The sequence below is a fragment of the Pantherophis guttatus genome, chromosome 10 (assembly GCF_059756535.1).
Source record: "Pantherophis guttatus breed Tessera chromosome 10, ASM5975653v1, whole genome shotgun sequence".
In the NCBI taxonomy this organism is placed as follows: domain Eukaryota; kingdom Metazoa; phylum Chordata; class Lepidosauria; order Squamata; family Colubridae; genus Pantherophis; species Pantherophis guttatus.
The window spans coordinates 2,727,286-2,744,364 of NC_142072.1; the positions used below are offsets into that span (position 1 = coordinate 2,727,286).

General features: G+C 47.3%; 2 protein-coding genes across 6 annotated transcripts in view; one reads left to right on the forward strand and one right to left on the reverse strand.

The window, feature by feature from the left end:
• The window catches only part of LOC117677714 (uncharacterized), a 53,826-nt gene that overhangs the window by 33,300 nt on the left and 3,447 nt on the right, over nt 1–17,079 (reverse strand). Inside the window, exon 1 of one of the 3 annotated variants that reach the window (XM_087876543.1) lies at nt 5,208–5,435. The exons of 1 other annotated variant lie outside the window; for it this stretch is intronic. The gene's annotated coding sequence lies outside the window, so the exon portion shown is untranslated. Of the gene's footprint in view, nt 1–5,207; nt 5,436–17,079 lie in introns of those variants that run through there. One more of the 3 variants, XM_087876542.1, reaches the window with a different exon arrangement.
• RASGRP4 (RAS guanyl releasing protein 4) overlaps nt 1–17,079 on the forward strand; it is a 28,197-nt gene that overhangs the window by 7,368 nt on the left and 3,750 nt on the right. For all 3 annotated transcript variants that reach the window (XM_034438105.2, XM_087876545.1, XM_034438106.3), the window contains exons 6-14: nt 711–864; nt 5,232–5,405; nt 7,245–7,361; nt 8,019–8,294; nt 10,186–10,266; nt 10,364–10,468; nt 13,042–13,151; nt 14,203–14,347; nt 16,026–16,062. In XM_034438105.2, the coding sequence (XP_034293996.1) occupies nt 711–864; nt 5,232–5,405; nt 7,245–7,361; nt 8,019–8,294; nt 10,186–10,266; nt 10,364–10,468; nt 13,042–13,151; nt 14,203–14,347; nt 16,026–16,062 (1,199 nt within the window). The remainder of the gene's footprint in view (nt 1–710; nt 865–5,231; nt 5,406–7,244; nt 7,362–8,018; nt 8,295–10,185; nt 10,267–10,363; nt 10,469–13,041; nt 13,152–14,202; nt 14,348–16,025; nt 16,063–17,079) is intronic.

The following is a 17,079-nucleotide window of genomic DNA, read 5'->3' on the forward strand; positions in this document are numbered from 1 at the left end:
GACAGAGATCGAGGGGGAGGCTTTGTTGGCTTAGGAGGAAAATGGGGAGGAGCAAGCCCAGTCAGGCCAGGGACTTTCAGGATTGGGACAGCTTGTAGTCAGGGAGGAACTGGGGCAGGATGACCAAGAGAGATTTAGCAGTGAACATGAGAGATAGAGCTCAGGTGATGAGCAGGGACCGCTCCCTCCTGATCCTCGAGCACGGAGAGTGGAGAGAAGGCAAAAACAGCGCAGACTGACCTGACTACTCGGGAGGAGAGTGGCCTGCCTCTCTTCACAAGGCACACCTGGGGACTGAGACTTAAGGAGACACTGTGGGGAGGGGCATTTGTCGGGAACAAACACTGAATTTCATGGAGTGCTGAGTGCCGATGTTTGAACTTTCCTGGATTCCTTGCATTCCTTCTGGATTCCTTGCCTTGTTCCTTTGCTTCCTGGACTCCTCGACTTGCCCTGCTGGATTTCTTGCTTTGCAGCCGTGGTGCTCACAGCATTGGGCTGGACTATTTGCATCCAGAGGCTGCTTGAGGTGTGTGCATGTCATCACTTTGCTCTGGGACTTGTCAGAAATGTGGAAGCGTTTGGGGGGGAATTTGGAGCAATAAATGGGCGGTTTGAACTGTCAGCTGCCTTTGTTGCCTCTGTGCCATGCCCCAGGTCATCGCAACTCGGTCCCTAATGAGTCCCTTCTGCGCTTATTCTCCCTCCAGGGTGAGTCATACCTGGAACCGTTCTCTGAGTTGCCAACACAGTCCTGCCGGTGGCAAGAAACGTAAAGTCTCTCTGCTGTTTGATCACCTGGATCCAGGTGAGCTAGCCGACCACCTCAGTTACCTGGAATTCAAGGCATTCTGCCGTCTCTCGGTAAGGAACTGCATAGGGGTACGAAAAGTTTTTGCAAGATGGGTGGATGGAGCGTTGTGAAAGCCTTCCTCGGCCTTGTATCTTTTACAGATATCTTGGGAGTGGAAAAAATTTGGCTGGTTGAAGACGATGGTAGACATAGGAAGTCCCCAGGTTGAGGATCAGTGGTGGGTTCCTCCCGGTTCGGCCGAGCCGGTAGCGGTGACGATATGACGTCACCAAGCCGGTTCTCTTTGTCCGGGAGCTGGGCCCTCCTGCCCGACCCCGCGTTATTCCTACCTTTTATTTCTTCTTTTTTAGCCCAGCTGATAGGTGCAGCAGAGTGGATTGCCGCACCTCAGCTGGGCAGATTCGTAACCCGCTTGCACGGAGTGCAAGTTTGGCGCGCACGCGAGCGAAGCCCGTGTGCGAAGATAACCAGTAGTGAAGCCGGTTAGAACCCACCACTGTTGAGGATGGCTGAATACAGTATATATTCATCAGTGTTTCCCAGCCCTTGGCGGTCTCTGAGCCTGGTTGTTTTCTTGCAGACGTTTCATCACCCCACTAGGGAACACCATCAGTGCTGATGTCACCTAGTTAGGGTAAGGAAACATCTGCAAGAGAACAACCAAGCTCAGTGAGAGCACCACGGACTCCACGTTTCAACCTGAGCTACAAATCATCTCCTTTGTTGGAATCCAGCCAGAAGGAACCTTACGCCTGTACAACTTAGAGTTGCTGTTGAGAAACACTTTATTAGATCACCCTGGCTTCAAAATAGGAACTTCCTCAACCAAAGGAAGAAGTTCCTACTTTGGAACCCTGGTGATCTCTCTCACTGGAATAGCAATGGTGATACTTACTAGCTAAGACGTCCATTGTTTTACTATTTGAAGTATGCGTGTGTGTGTGTGTGTGTGTATGTGTATGCATGTACATCCATCTAACCCAGTGTTTCTCAACCTTGGTAGCTTGAAGATGGGTGGACTTCAACTCCCAGAATCCCCCAGCTGGGGGGATTCTGGGAGTTGAAGTCCACCCATCTTCAAGCTACCAAGGTTGAGAAACACTGATCTAACCCAAAGTAAATATGAAAGTCCTTCATACAAAGAAGGTATGACTAACAGAATAACAGAAGGGACCTTGGAGGTCTTCTATTCCAACCCTTTGCACAAGTGGCTGTCCAGTCTTGTCTCAAAAGCCTCCAGTGATAGTGCGCCCACAACTTCTGGTGGCAAGTTGTTCCACTGATGAATTGTTCTAACTGTCAGGAAATGTTCTCCTTAGTTCTAGGTTGCTTCTCTCCTTGGTTCATCCCCACCCGTTGCTTCTTGTCCTGCCTTCAGGTGCTTTGGAGAATAGCTTGACTCCCTCTTCTTTGGGGCAGCCCTTCAGATATTGGAAGACTGCTCTCATGTCTCCTCTGGTCCTTCTTTTGTCAGGATTCGGTGTCGTCTCAAATTTCTCCCCTCCCAACCCATCTCCTAGGGGATAGTATCTCCAGGGAAAATAAGTAGGTGAAAAGTCAAGCGTCCTCTTGCCAGATGCCCCCACCTTCTCCTTCTTATATCAGCACTGGAGTGAATGCAGCTTGGAGTGCTGACATCTTTTCTCTAGACTAGACATACCCAGTTCCAGCAACCGTTCTTTCTGTATTTTAACCTCAAGGTCCTTTCAAATTCACGTCTTGCAGGTACGAACTCAACATGTCATGAGACGTCCTTCCTTGCATAAATCGTTGGCTGGTTATTCACAGGGCAACGACTGAGGTGAAGGAAAAAAATGTTGCACCATGTTGTGGGATCTAATGCAATCTTCCATTGCAAGCTCAGCCTGGCTGGCTGGGGAATTCTGGGAGTTGAAGTCCAGCCATCTTAAAATGGTGCAAGTTTGACTAGAATAATGGAGTTGGAAGGGACCTTGGAGGTCATCTAGTCCAACCCTTGGACTATTGAGCCTGGTGGTGCAGTGGACTAAACTACTGTTAAAGTAGTATTTAGCTGCCAGCTGCCTGCAATTACTGCGAGTTCAATTCTCACTAGGCTCCAGGTTGACTCAGCCTTCCATCCTTGCGAGGTAGGTAAAATGAGGACCCGGATTGTGGGGGCAATAAGCTGACTTTGTATAAAATAGAACACCGCTGGGGGTGTGTGTGCAAAAGCCCTACTAAGCAGGTATATACAAAAGTATGAAGGTTCTTGCTTAAAAGCATTGTAAGCCGCCCTGAGTCTCCGGAGAAGGGCGGCATATAAATCAAACTAATAAATAAATAAATAATAAACCCCCTGCTTAGGCAAGAAACCCTATACCACTTCAGACCAATGGTTAGCCACTCTCTTCTTAAAACCTTCCAGTGTTAGAGTATTTATAAACTTCTGGAGGCCAGTCGTTCCACTGGTTAATTGTCCTCACTGTCAGGAAATTTCTCCTTAGTTCTAAGTTGCTTCTCTTCTTGATTAGTTTCCATAAATTGCTTCTTGTCCTACCCTCCTCAGGTGCTTTGGAGAATAGCTTGACTCCCTCCTCTTTGGGGCAGCCCCTGAGATATTGGAAGACTGCTCTCACGTCGCCCCTAATCCTTCTTTTCATCATACCCAGTTCCAGCAACCGTTCTTCATATGGTCTTGATATTGATATGTTTGAGAAATGGTGCTTTAAGCATCTTAAGAGCAACTGCCTCCTTGACCTTTCGGGTGGAATTATGCATCAACCACATTTCTTGGTGGTGCCCAATTTGGGCAATTGAAATGTTGCGTTAGCCATGACTGCCGCCATCCTGCCTACTGATTTTTGTCCTCGGCCAGCGGCTGCTTCAGGTTTCTGGCAAACGACGTCCGAAGCATTTGCGTCTTTGGTTGCACCAGACCGATATCTAATACAACATCAATGATCTTCTCTCCCCCAAGCCCCCCCCCCCTGCTCCACCAGCCAATATGTACTAGTGAGCCAGGAGATGGTGTACAGGAGACCCACAGGAAATGTGGAAATTTCCTGTCTGGTGGAAATTCCAGATCGACGCAGAAGATAAGGCCTTGCGTCTTTCTACGTCTTTCCGTCTCGGTACCAAATTCTACAACCCCCCTCCCCTTTTGGAGAAGGCAGTAGAATAGAAATTCCAGCTACCAAGAGTGGTGGTGGTGGGGGGTCCTCAGCTTAAAACCGTTCGTTTAGTGACCACGCTGAAAAAGTTTTACGACTCTTACAGGCATTCCACGCAGTCGTGTGATCCAAATTCGGGTGCCGGACAATGGACGTGCGTTTATGACAGTTGTACGGTCTTGGTGTGTGTGTGTGTGTGTGTGTGTGTGTCACATGATCACTCCTTGTCACCTTCCCAGTCGGCTTCCGACAAGCCAAGTCGATGAGGGAAGCCGGATTCGTTTAACGACCGCATGACTGACTTAACAACTGCAGCAATTCACTTAACTGCGGGGAGGCGAGGGGGAGATCGGGCAAAACTCACCTAACAAATTAACAGAGTTGGAAGGGACCTTGTAGGTCATCTAGTCCAACCCCCTGCCCCCGCCCAAGCAGGAGACCCTACACTATTTCTGATAGATGGCGGTCCAGTCTCTTCTTGAAAGCTTCCAGGGATGAAGCTCCCACAACTTCCCAAGGCAACTTCTGTTCCATGGGTGGATTGCTCTCACTGTCATCTAACAACTGCCAACAGCAGAAGTTTGGGGCTCAGTTGTGGTCATAAGTCGAGGACTTCCTACGTAACAGGCTTGAAAATGACCTGACTGGGTGGGCATGGCCAACTTTTTTTTTTTTTAACTTTTAAAAGCATTTTTTCTACAACCTTAAGAGGTTGCAGAAAAAAATGCTTTTAGAAGCCTCTGACGATCAAACAATTCAGCTGGGATTGCCAGAGGCTTTTAAAGGGGGTCATGGGAGCAAGCCACCACTGATTATATGACTGAATGTTTATGGAGATTTTCAATCATCCGGGTCATGGTTGTCCCAAAGGTGCTTTTTTTTCCAAGAGTCAACTGGACTTTCTTGTTTTTTGTTGAAGAGGTTTCGCTTCTCATCCAAGAAGCTTCTTCAGCTCTGACTGAATGGTGGGGAAGGGAAGGGAAGGGAATTATGGCTGAAATGTGGTGAAATTCTCATCACCGTAAATAATAAGCAATAGTCGTAAGAGATGGGTTTTTTTAGAAGTGTACAAGAATATTCCTACAAATGTGGAAGGCCTTTCCTTCCCACTGTCAATCCATCTCAAAAGCGGTGAACGGAAAAAAAATGCAAACTGGGTGTCCCTTAATTGACTTCAAAGTGGCTTCCCCAATGAGTCATCCGGAAAACAGAACCTTGGATTTAGTTAGGACTCGGTTTACTCCAGCAAGACCGGTTCTTACCTTTTATAATTGTATGTTGGGCAGTACTTGGATTTCCAGAATTACGTGCTGCGTGGATCTGTGCATGGAATCTCAGCCCTGGAACGCGCAATTACTCTGTTCAACAGCATCTCCCAGTGGGTGCAAGTGATGATCCTGAAGCGTCCCACACCCCAGCAGCGAGCAGAAGTCTTCACCAAATTCATCCATGTGACACAGGTAAGTTCCTCACTGGAAAGAAACAGAAGTGGGGGGGCTTGGGCCGTGCAGTGGGCGGAAGAGACACAAAAGGACATTCCTGTTCCTTTCATGGTCGCTCTGCCGAGACAAAGCTGATGGAAACACCTTCTCCGGGGTTGGATGGTGGGGAGGTGACGTCAATTGGCAAAACCGATGTGAAGGTGGAGAATGCATGAGTTTGCTTGCATTTTTGCATGGTGGGCTAGGTAAGAAATGTTCTTTCTGGGCCACCTCCCGAGCAGAAGAGGTGGATCTTAAGCAGATGGAAGTTTGATCCTCACTATTTATTTTATAGTGGGGATGCAGTGGCTCAGTGGCTAAGAAGCTGAGCTTATTGATCAGAAGGTTGGCAGTCAGCAGTTCAAATCCCTAGCGCTGAGTAACTGAGTGAGCTCCCGTTACTTGACCCAGCTTCTGCCAACCAAGCAGTTCGAAAGCACGTAAAAAATGCAAGTAGAAAAATAGGGACCACCTTTGGTGGGAAGGGAACAGGGTTCCGTGCGCCTTTGGCATTGAGTCATGCCGGCCACATGACCACCGAGATGTCTTCGGACAGCGCTGGCTCTTTGGCTTTGAAATGGAGATGAGCACCGCCCCCTAGAGCTGGAAATGACTAGCATGTATGTGCATGGGAATCTTTGCCTTATTTATTTTATAAAAGTCTACGATGCCTGGAGTATGAGGTAGCTCTGAGCTGGTGGCCTAGGAGGGGAATTTTGTTGTGGGCAGAGACCTAGGAATTTAGATGATGATCCAGAGGGGTCCATAGTGAAATGATGCATTAGCTTGGACCTAAAATGAATCTGAGCTTTGCTGATAGAAGTTGATGGCTTGTATCCTTTGAGTAACAGAGTTGGGAAGGGAAGGGACCTTGGAGGTCTTCTAGTCCAACCCCCTGCTCAAGCAGGAGACCCTTTACCATTCCTGACAAATGGCTCAGTAAGGTCCAGATGGAAAGTTCTCAAACTAGATTGATCAAATTGGCTGCCACTGGGAAGATGCGAGTGTCAACTTGCAAAGCTTTCAAGTTGCCATGAGCAGGAGGGAAGGAGAACTGAAGTGAATTCCATACATTTTTCTGATCGCAATCAGAAGGAGGGTGTTAGGTTTCACAGCCAGCCAAAGTGGTTAATTGGAGAATGTGATTTATGACATGGCCAGTGGGGAGGGGAAGAGACAGGGTCATAGGGGAACGTAAATCTACGTGGGGTCAGTCCTGACTGCATCCGAGTATTGCCGGAATGTTGCTCCTAATAAATGGCTATATTTCCTTTGAAGTTTGGATCATGGCTCATGAATTAATTAGGGCATCTTTCGGAAACTTGACAGCGAGAGCTTTTTCTGGCTTTTTCTGGCAGCTGGCTCCAAAATGACTTCTTCCACGTGGTTACATTTTTGTCTCATTTTGTATTCAGTCAGTTAGAAAATACAGGTAGTTCTCAACTCACGGCCACAATTGGGAATTTCCATTGCTAAACAAGGAGCTTGTTCAATAAGTCCTACCCGATTTTACGGTTTGATTTGCCACGGTGATGAAGTGAATCGTGCAGTCATTAAATAAATCCAGCTTCCCCCGTTGGCTTTGCTTGTCAGAAGCCAGCTAGAAAGATTGCAAACGGTGATTACGGTCAAAATACATTTCTTCCAAGCTTATCAAACCCAGATTGTTTCTCCCACATTTCTAAAAGATGACGCCCGTGTGGGTATCCAGGTTTGAAAATTAGCTCCCGTCAAATGTTGAGGAGCCTTTGAAGAAGCCAACTCTTTCCGCTTGTGATCTGCTTAAAGAGCCTCTCTTGGATTGTCCTCTTGTTGCAGAAATTAAGGCAGCTGCAGAACTTCAACACGCTCATGGCAATTGTGGGAGGGCTTTGCCACAGCACCATTGCTCGCCTCAAGGAGACCCATGCGCTTCTACCTTCCGAGGTCACCAAGGTAAGGAAAGCGCCCTCCCGAGGACAAAAGAGAGGAGGTGTTTCACCTCGGTGAGGTATCCCAAAGGTAGCCATGGTCCACATCAGTATCCTGGCTCTTGACCATCTACAACATGAGTCTTCAACCTTGGGAACTTTAAGACTTGTGGACTTCAACTCCAATGCTGGTTGGAGAATTCTGGGAGTTGAAGTCCACAGGTTTTAAAGTTCCCAAGGTTGAAGACCCCAGATCTACAGGATGCCATATCTCATGCCAAGTCCTTGAAGAGCTGGGTGTTCTTTCAGGTATGGGATCTAGAGGTTGGGTGAGTCCGTTAGTATGATTTTTTCCCCTCAGTATGAGGTGGTTGTAGAGGTACAGCCTCACATGACCACAATTGAGCCCAACATTTCCGTTGCTAACCAAGACAGTTAAGTTTTGGTTAGCAACCGAAAAAAGATTTTGCAATCTTTTTTTCTCACAGTTAAGGGACTCTTAAATTGTTAAGTTAAACGAATCTGGCTTCTCCCCATGGACTTTGCATGTCAGATGCCAAGAAAAAGACGAATCCATTAATTCGTTTTGGAAAGGGGTTCTTCAGAAGGGGTGTGTTGCTTGAGGGTTAAAATGGGATTTATCCTTTCTTTTCTGGACCCTGGCTTTCCCTTCTTCATGCAGGTGCTTGCCGAAATGACCGAACTGCTTTCGTCAAGTGGAAACTATGGGGCGTACCGTCGGGCCTACGCCGATTGCAAAGACTTCAAGATCCCCATTGTGGGAGTCCACCTCAAGGACCTGGTGACCTTGCACGAAGCCCTCCCAGACCGCGTCGAGGGCGGACGTCTCAACCTGAGCAAACTGCAGAGGCTCTATGAGCCGGTGTGGGAATTCCGGTTGCAGCAACGGGCTCAGCCGCCCTTTGAAGCCAACAAAGACCTGGTGCACTTGCTGACGGTAAGAAAGATCCTTGGAGAACTCATGGAGACCACAGGAGGGTCGATGGGCAGACTGAGATGCAGGTGGTCCAACGGGGGGCGGGTTGAAGGGAGTCCTTTCGGCTGCTTTTGAAGGAAATCAACTGGAGTCAAACTAAACCATGGTTAATCTCCATGTTAGAAGAATATGGACTTTTCCCCGCCAGCATTTATAGAATCATACGGTAGAAGGGATCTTCAAGGTCTTCTACTCCAACTCCCTGACCAAGGCAGTAGACCTTATACCAATGGTCCCCAGCCCCCGGTCTGTGGTATGCCAGAAACCGGGCCATGCAAGCAGGCAGCACACGAAACCACGCCCTTTTTGGTCCACGGAAAAACCTCTCTCCATGGAACCAGTCCCTGGTGCCCAAAAGGTTGGGGGACTCCTGCCTTATACCATCCTGGATAATATTTCTTTTTCTTGAAAATCCAATATTTTTCTTGAAAATCTCCAGTGATGACGTAGCCACATTCTGGGAAGCAACTATTCCATGGATTAATTGTTCTGTCAGAAAATAGGCCATCGCAGATGTCCCTACCAGGACTGTGTGGCCTATGATATCGTATCAATATATTACTATTTATATTATTTATATACTGTCTGACACACAGATGGGGAAGTGCAGAGGGTGGCAGGCCTTCAAATACTGCCTTTTGGTCGGACCCGGGGCCCAACAACAGGCAACCATCTCTTCTACAGGCCTCCAGCCGATGGTGTTGCTTAGAAACCTCTCCTCCAGGAGGAGAGTCTACTAGAGCTGCAGGGTTGCCTAGCAACCGCCTCCCACTACAGGCAAAGAGGGCTGGGCCTGCTTTCCCCGGGCCTAGTGGGGTTGACTCAGTCACCCAAATGGCTGCATTCTCTCTTGACTCTCTTGCTACAGAAATATGGGCCCAGCTGGCAGCCGAAAAGATGGTCGGGCCTTTATGCGTCCTAACCCAGGATGCCTGGTTGCCTAGCAGCAGCCAGTGTGGGCAGGGCCACAGAGCACGGTGATGCAGATGTTGCTTAGCAACCCAGGCAGGGTGAAGGCACGACTACAGGCCGCCTAGGGAATCTTCGCAACCCTCGATCGGCAGCCAGACCCGTTGGATTACAACTCCCATCCTTTCCGGTCTATTGTTCACCAGGATGGGAGTTTTGAACCCGGCGCCAGCCAAGATGGCACAGGCTGCAGTATCATGGGTTAAGTCAAGGACTGTAATGTTGTAATGAGGACTGTCATTGCAGGAGGCTGTAGGACAGTGTTTCTCAACCTTGGTAGCTTGAAGATGGGTGGACTTCAACTCCCAGAATCCCCCAGCCAGCAGCGCTGGCTGGGGGATTCTGGGAGTTGAAGTCCACCCATCTTCAAGCTACCAAGGTTGAGAAACACTGCTGTAGGAGGAAGTCACCCCAAACAGCTTATCCAGGATGGGAGATGGGAACCAAATGTAGGAGAAAGATGGACCAGGAACCACTCTGGCCTTGGGGGTCTCGATTCACTCAAGGGGGCTGCCCCCTTCTTTCTGGAGGTTCCATGGCCGTTTGCTTTAGTAAGCCTGGGGCAAAAGGAGAGATGTTATTTGGCCTTTGCTTAGGCCGTTCAACCACCTAGAACAGGGAATTAATTTTCCCAAGGGGCCACCTGAGAAATTGAGACTGTTGTGGAGGACCAAACCAAGAAGGCTGTGAAGGTGCATAAGCAATGCATACATACATATATATATATTTAAAAAATGCTTCAAAATAAAAGCAATCCATACGAGCCAGACAGGGACTGTGCACCAGCTGTCATCAGAATAGCAATGGTTCTTGGCCAACATTCATGAGATGTTGGGGTCTCTGGTGTGTTTCTTTTGCCCTAAAATGCCTTCTTGCCTTCCAGCTCTCCTTGGACCTCTACTACTCTGAGGAGGAAATCTACGCCCTCTCGTACTCTCGTGAACCTCGCTGCCTCAAATTGCTGGTAAGAGGAGGACAAAGGCCTGAGGAAGGCCCGAGTCTTCCCTGAGGGTCCTATTTCTTAAAGCTCTCTTCTCCTTTTTTTTTTTTTTTCTTCGCAGCCGTCCACCCACTTCAAGCCCCCGGTGGTTGTGGAGTGGGCGCCCAGAGTAGCCAACAAGTCGGATCGTCTCGCCGTCAAGAGGCACGTCCAGCAGATGGTGGAGGTAGGACAATCAAAGCAATCGAGAAAAGAGAACATACGTAGCTCGGGGTTGAACTGTGGGCTCTGAGCTTGGTGGTTTCCTTGCAGACGTTTCATGACCCAACTAGGTAACATCATCAGTGCTAGAAAGGAGTGGGGTTTTATGAAGTGGAGGAGGAGGAGGCCAATGGCGACTGAGCTTGGTGGTTTTCTTGCCAACATTTCATCACCCAACTAGGTAACATCATCAGTGTTAGAAGGGTATGGGAGGAGGAGGAGGACTGTGGGGTCCTTGGTGCTCTCTGAGCTTGGTGGTTTTCTGGCAGACGTTTCATCACCCAGGTAGGTAACATCATCAGCTCTCTCTCAAACCCCATCTGTGGCACATCAGTCAGCCTGGCATTTTGCCACATTATGGCCTCAATCGGTGCTTACACCCCCCCTCCCCACGGTGGCCAAGTCCAGTTCCCGCTTTTCTCCTCCCCTTTTCCACCCAGCACCCCTCCTTTTCTGTTAAAGGAAGAAGCTCAAATCCGGCCACTCCAACCACATCCTCTTCTGCAAATAAAACACGCTGCTGAAAACAAGGTTGTGCATGGCTAACGGAGAGAGAGAGAAGAAAAGCAAACACCAGGCTTCATTAGCTTGCAGAGAGGGGTCCACATCCAAGCCCCCCCTCCCCTAACTCATATTCCATATTGCTAAATAGCGCCTTAAAGCTGTGTTTCTCAACCTTGGCAATGTTAAGACATGTGGACTTCAACTCCCAGAATTCTCCAGCCAGCTTTTGCTGACTGGAGAATTCTGGGAATCGAAGTCCAAACGTCCTTACTAGCTGGAGAATTCTGGGAGTCGAAGTCCAACATCTTTGCTGGCTGGAGAATTCTGGGAGTCGAAGTCCAACATCTTTGCTGGCTGGGGAATTCTGGGACTTGAAGTCCAAATGTCTTTGCTGACAGGAGAATTCTGGGACTTGAAGTCCAAACGTCTTTGCTGACTGGAGAATTCTGGGAGTTGAAATCTGAACATCTTTGCTGGCTGGAGAATTCTGGGAGTCGAAGTCCAACATCTTTGCTGGCTGGGGAATTCTGGGACTTGAAGTCCAAACGTCTTTGCTGACAGGAGAATTCTGGGACTTGAAGTCCAAACGTCTTTGCTGACTGGAGAATTCTGGGAGTTGAAATCTGAACATCTTTGCTGGCTGGAGAAATTCTGGGAGTCGAAATCCAAACATCTTTGCTGGCTGGAGAATTCTGGGAGTTGAAATCTGAATGTCTTTGCTGGCTGCAGAATTCTGGGAGTTGAAGTCTGAACGTCCTAAAGTTACCAGATTGAGAAGCACTGCCTAATAGTGTCAAAATAGCAGATGATGGTTTTAGATACTCCTATATAAACCCAAGAGATTTCCACAGACACCATTACAAATAGCAAAGAAATTTGGGGTGACTTTTATCAAGTAGCCTCAGCACTGCCGAAAGAGGGAAGAATTTAACCCCTTTTCTCTCCGAACTTCTACGGTTTAGCTGTTGTTTTTTTTTGCGTCTCAAGAGCTGCAAGTCTTTTGAAAATCACAGCAGGAGAAATAAGGAACTTTCCTGGCCAGGCCCAAACCTACTTTGCGTAGGAGATTTGGGGATGTTGAGAATCTACACAGGACTGCACCCCAATCTTGGGGATGGGGAGGGAACTGAGAACAGCACGTAGGTCACAGATTTGGGAAAAAGAGGATGTGGCGAAGAAAGAAATAGGGCAGGCTGAAAGTCAAAGATTTATTTTCAGTCACCCTTATAGACTTCTAAAGTGCTAAACGGAAATTGGTGGTAGCTGAAGAGCATGTTTTGCATGCATAAAAAGCATGCAATTTCTAGGAAACTGAGCCATCTCCCCTGAGTGAAAATTACAAATAGTAGCTCAGCTTACAATCATCCGTTTAGTGACTGCTGGAAGTTAAGACATACTGAGAAAAAAAAATGTGACTTGCCTTTGCGACCATTTTTCACATTTACAACCCTTGCAGTATCTGATCAAAATTCAGAGGCTTGGCAAGTGGTTCACATCTACAACGGTTGCTGAGTCCCGGGGGGTGGTGGTGGTGGTCACGTGACCCCCCCCTTTTGCGACCTTCTGACAAGCCGAGTCAACGGGGAATCCAGATTCACTTAACAACCGTGTGACTAACTTAACACATGCAACTATTCACTTAACAACTCCGGCAAGAAAAGGCGTAAAATGGAGAGAAACTCACTTTTGACAAATGTTTCGCTTAGCAACATAAACCTTGGGCTCAATTGTGGTCGTAACTTGAGGACTACCTGTATTTATGACAGGGGCACAGTCCTGGGGTCATGCGAACACAATTTGTAACCTTCCCAGCTGGCTTCCGACAAACAGAGAATAAACCCCACTCCCTTCTAACACTGAAGTTGTTACTTAGTTGGGTCATGAAATGTCTCCAAGAAAACCAAGCCGAGAGAGCACCGAGGACTCCACTGTTCAACCCTGAGCTGTACCTCTTCTCTTCTATTAGTCAATAAATTCCTCTGTAGACTTTTGCATCTCCATGGCTGTGTTTCTACCCTTCTCTTCTTCCACCAGTCCGTGTTCAAGAATTACGATCCTGATCAACGAGGTTGCATCTCTCAGGAGGATTTCGAGACCATTTCGATGAGTTTCCCTTTCTCCTTCTACGGCCTGGAAAGAGAACGGTAAGCACCGGGGTTGCGTGGAAAGGAGACCCGGCCAGGTTGCCGTTAATAGTCATAGTACTTAGACTTATATATCGCTTCATAGTGCTTTTACAGCCCTCTCTAAGCGGTTTACAGAGTCAGCCTCTTGCCCCAACAATCTGGGTCCTCATTTTACTGATTTCGGAAGGATGGAAGGCTGAGTCAACCTTGAGCCGGTCAGGATTGAACTCCTGACAGTGGGCAGAGTCAGCCTGCAATACTGCATTCTAACCACTGCAAACGATGGATGGATGGATGGATGGATGAATGGAAAGAAGGAAGGAAGGAAGGAAGGAAGGAAGGAAGGAAGGAAGGAAGGAAGGAAGGAAGGGCAATAGCATTTAGACTTATATACCGCTTCATAGGATGTATCAGTGGGTGTAGGCACTGAGTATGGTTTCAGAATAGGGTAAGAGTTGGAAGGGACCTTGGAGGTCTTCACATGTGGTTTCTAGGTGCTTATGAATGCTAGAGACAGAAAATGACCCGTGGCCTAAACATACAATTCAGGATAGTAGCAACCAATTATACCCAAGAAATTTAAATTAGTGTTTTTCCAACATGTTAAGAGGTGTCGACTTCAACTCCCAGAATTCCCCAGGCAGCTGCTTTCATATCTAAGGCGGGACTAGAACTCACTGTTTCCAGGTGATTAGCCCAAAGTCATGTAGCTGCCTTTCATTCCAAAGGTGGGACTAGAATTCCCAGTCTCCTGGGATTGACCCAAAATCACACAGCCAGTTTTCATGCCTAAGGTGGAACTAGAACTCACTTCCCCTGGTGATTGGCCCAAAGTCACCCAGCCAGCTTTTAGGTCTAAGGTGGTACTAGAACTCACCATCTCCTAGTGATTGACTCAAAATCAACCTAGCTGGCTTTCATATCTAAGGCAGGACTGGAGCTCACTGTCACCTGGTGATTGGCCTATATAGTCACCCAAATGGCTTTCATGGGCACGGCGGAACTAGAACTCCCAGACTCCCAGTTTCTAGCCTTAACCACCAGACCAAACTGTCTCTCTTTATCACAGGGAAGGAACCTGGAATCGAGACAACCTCTCAGAGTACTTCATGAGGGCCTGCGCCATCTTCTCCAAGCTGGGCCATGTGGTCTTGCATGATTTCCAAGAGGTCACCTTTAAAAAACCCACCTTCTGCGACCACTGCGGTGGCTTTGTAAGTTTACACACCTTTCCCGATATCCACACCCCCCCCCCGCATTTTGCATTGGCAGAAATGACCGCTGGAAATGTAAGATCACGAGATGTTTTTGCACAACTTAAGAAATGAAAACAACTGAAGGGATTGCCCATTGTTAGCACCTGTATCCCAAAGCCAGAAGTGGTAGAAGGGAAATTTTTCAGCTAGATTCTGTCCTCCTCATCCTCCTTGTTGGAAGGGACCTTGGGCCTCGTTTTCTAGTCAGACCTTCTGCTCAGCAGACACCCTGTACCATTTCAGACAAATGGATGTCCAAACTCCTCTTAAAAACCTCCAATGTTGGAGCACCACAACTTCTGGTGGCAAGTTGTTCCACTGGTTAATTGTTCTCACTGTCCTGAAATTTCTCCTTAGTTCTAGGTTGCTTCTCTCCTTGGTTAGTTTCTATCCATCGTTTCCTATCTTGCTTTCTGGTTCTTTGGAGAACAGGTTGACCCCTTCTTCTTTATATCAGCCCCATAAATATTGGGACGCTGCCATCATCTCACCCCTAGTCCTTCTTTTCATTAAACCAGACATATCCAATTCCTACAACCATTCTTCATCTGTGTTAGCCTCCATATTGGAAAGACTACTTACCCTACTAGTCTCTCAGCCTTCTAGGCCCTCCATCAGGACTAGGAACATGCTGGTTTTTTTAGAAGAAGAGCGATTTGAGGCCAGAGTATCTTCAAGGATGCTTTATTCCTGTTATCTAGCTACCTGCATAAGCACAAAGACTGTTCTAAAACATTGCTGCTCACCAGAGGTGCTATTCAGGGGTGAAATGCTCCCGGTTTGGACCGGATCACCCGATCCGGTAGCAATGGCGGCAGGTGGTTCAGAGAACCGATAGCAAAAATCCCTGCCCACCCCATGCCCAGCTGTTCGGCACAATCATCAGAGGTTTTTTTAAAAAATTTTTAAAAGCATTTATTTTACAACCTCTTCGGCCGAAAAAATGCTTTTAAAAGTAAAAAAAAAAAAAAAAAAAAAAAAGCCTCTGATGATCGCGCGGCTCAGCTGGGATCGTCAGAGGCTTTTAAAAGCATTTTTTTTTGCAACCTCTTCGGCCGAAGAGGTTGTAGAAAAAATGGTTTTAAAAGTAAAAAAAAAAAAAAAGTTGGCCACGCCCACCGTCACATTACCCCCCCCCAACCAAGCCACACCCACAGAACCAGTAGTAACAAAGTTTACATTTCACCACTAGTGCTATTCACTTAATTTTTCCTACTGGTTCGCAAATGTGAGTGCGCATACCTCAAAAATGTGCCTAAATAGGACTGCCTGCGATTTCCACTACCGGTCCGAACCGGCTGAATACCACCTCTGCTCCTCACGCTGAGCAAGTTAAAGATGTGGACTTCCACTCCCAGAATTCCCCAGCCATAACCCTGTTGGAAGCCGACTCTGGGGACTGCAAACAACTGAACGAGGAAACCTCTCTAACCAAGATATACTGTATATTGGAGATGGGCGACTCTAAACCGGGGAAAGGAAGCCACAAGGAAATGAAATAGAAATAAACTATCTATCCGTGCAAGAAATGGCTGGGGAAACTCTATAGAACTGTTTGCATCCTCCAAATGTGGTCTCAAGGGGCTCTTCCCAAACTAAAATGACATTTTTTCCCCCCCTTCCTTTCCTGATGTAGCTATGGGGAGTCTCCAAGCAAGGATACAGATGCAGGGGTGAGTGCGCCCTCTACTGGGCTCTGTTGGGTCAGCACAACTGCTTTCGTGAATCCGAGGAGGTGGGAGGCCCCTCCCCCCTGGAATTTGGACAGCTGCCATTGGGTGTTAAATAGGGTTAAGGGTTAGCAAACCCCACATCCTTCTAACACTGATGATGTTACCTAGTTTGGTAATGAAACGTCCACAAGAAAACAACCAAGCCTATCGTAAGCCGGAGAATAATGCTAACAATAACAAGATGAAATTCATCTATTTGTCAGCCCGTGTCCGAATGAAGTCCTAGATGCTGACACCAGCTCGTAGTTTTTAAATATAAATAAATATATTTTTCAACCTACATATACACCAAGCTAAATAGTCAGGCAAACAGGAACAAAAGAGCCCAGGTGGCGCAGTGGTTCGAGTGCTGTACTGCAGCTCCTTCAGCTGACTGCTTAGTTCAGCAGATCAGCGGATCAAATCTCACCAGGCTCAAGGTTGACTCAGCCTTCCATCCTTCCGAGGTGGGTAAAATGAGGACCCAGATTGTTGGGGGGGCAATATGCTATTTAGTATACTGTCTTTGGTGTAAGCCGCCCAGAGTCCTCGGAGAGTGGGCGGCATAGAAATATGACAAATAAATAAATAGATAGATAGATAGATAAATATGATAAATAAATAGATAGATAGATAGATAGATAGATAGATAGATAGATAGATAGATAGATAAACATCCTGAGGTGTAAATCAATACCACAGGATTGTGAGGTAAATTACACATACACAGGAAAAAAAGGCAGGGGAAAAAAAGAAAGATACTCCCCCTTTACACTTTGGTACCAATGAATCACAACTGTGTGTTCTGGATCATTGTACAACCCGGCTGCTCCAGCTATTGAATTTAAAAACCGTAACGGAAATTACAATCGAGTGTTTTCCTGACCTCATCTCAACCTTATTTGGTGTTTCACCCCCTTAAGTCACGTTCCTGCATCGGGAGAAACAAAAATGTGTCTCTGGGCAGCTGCTTAAATA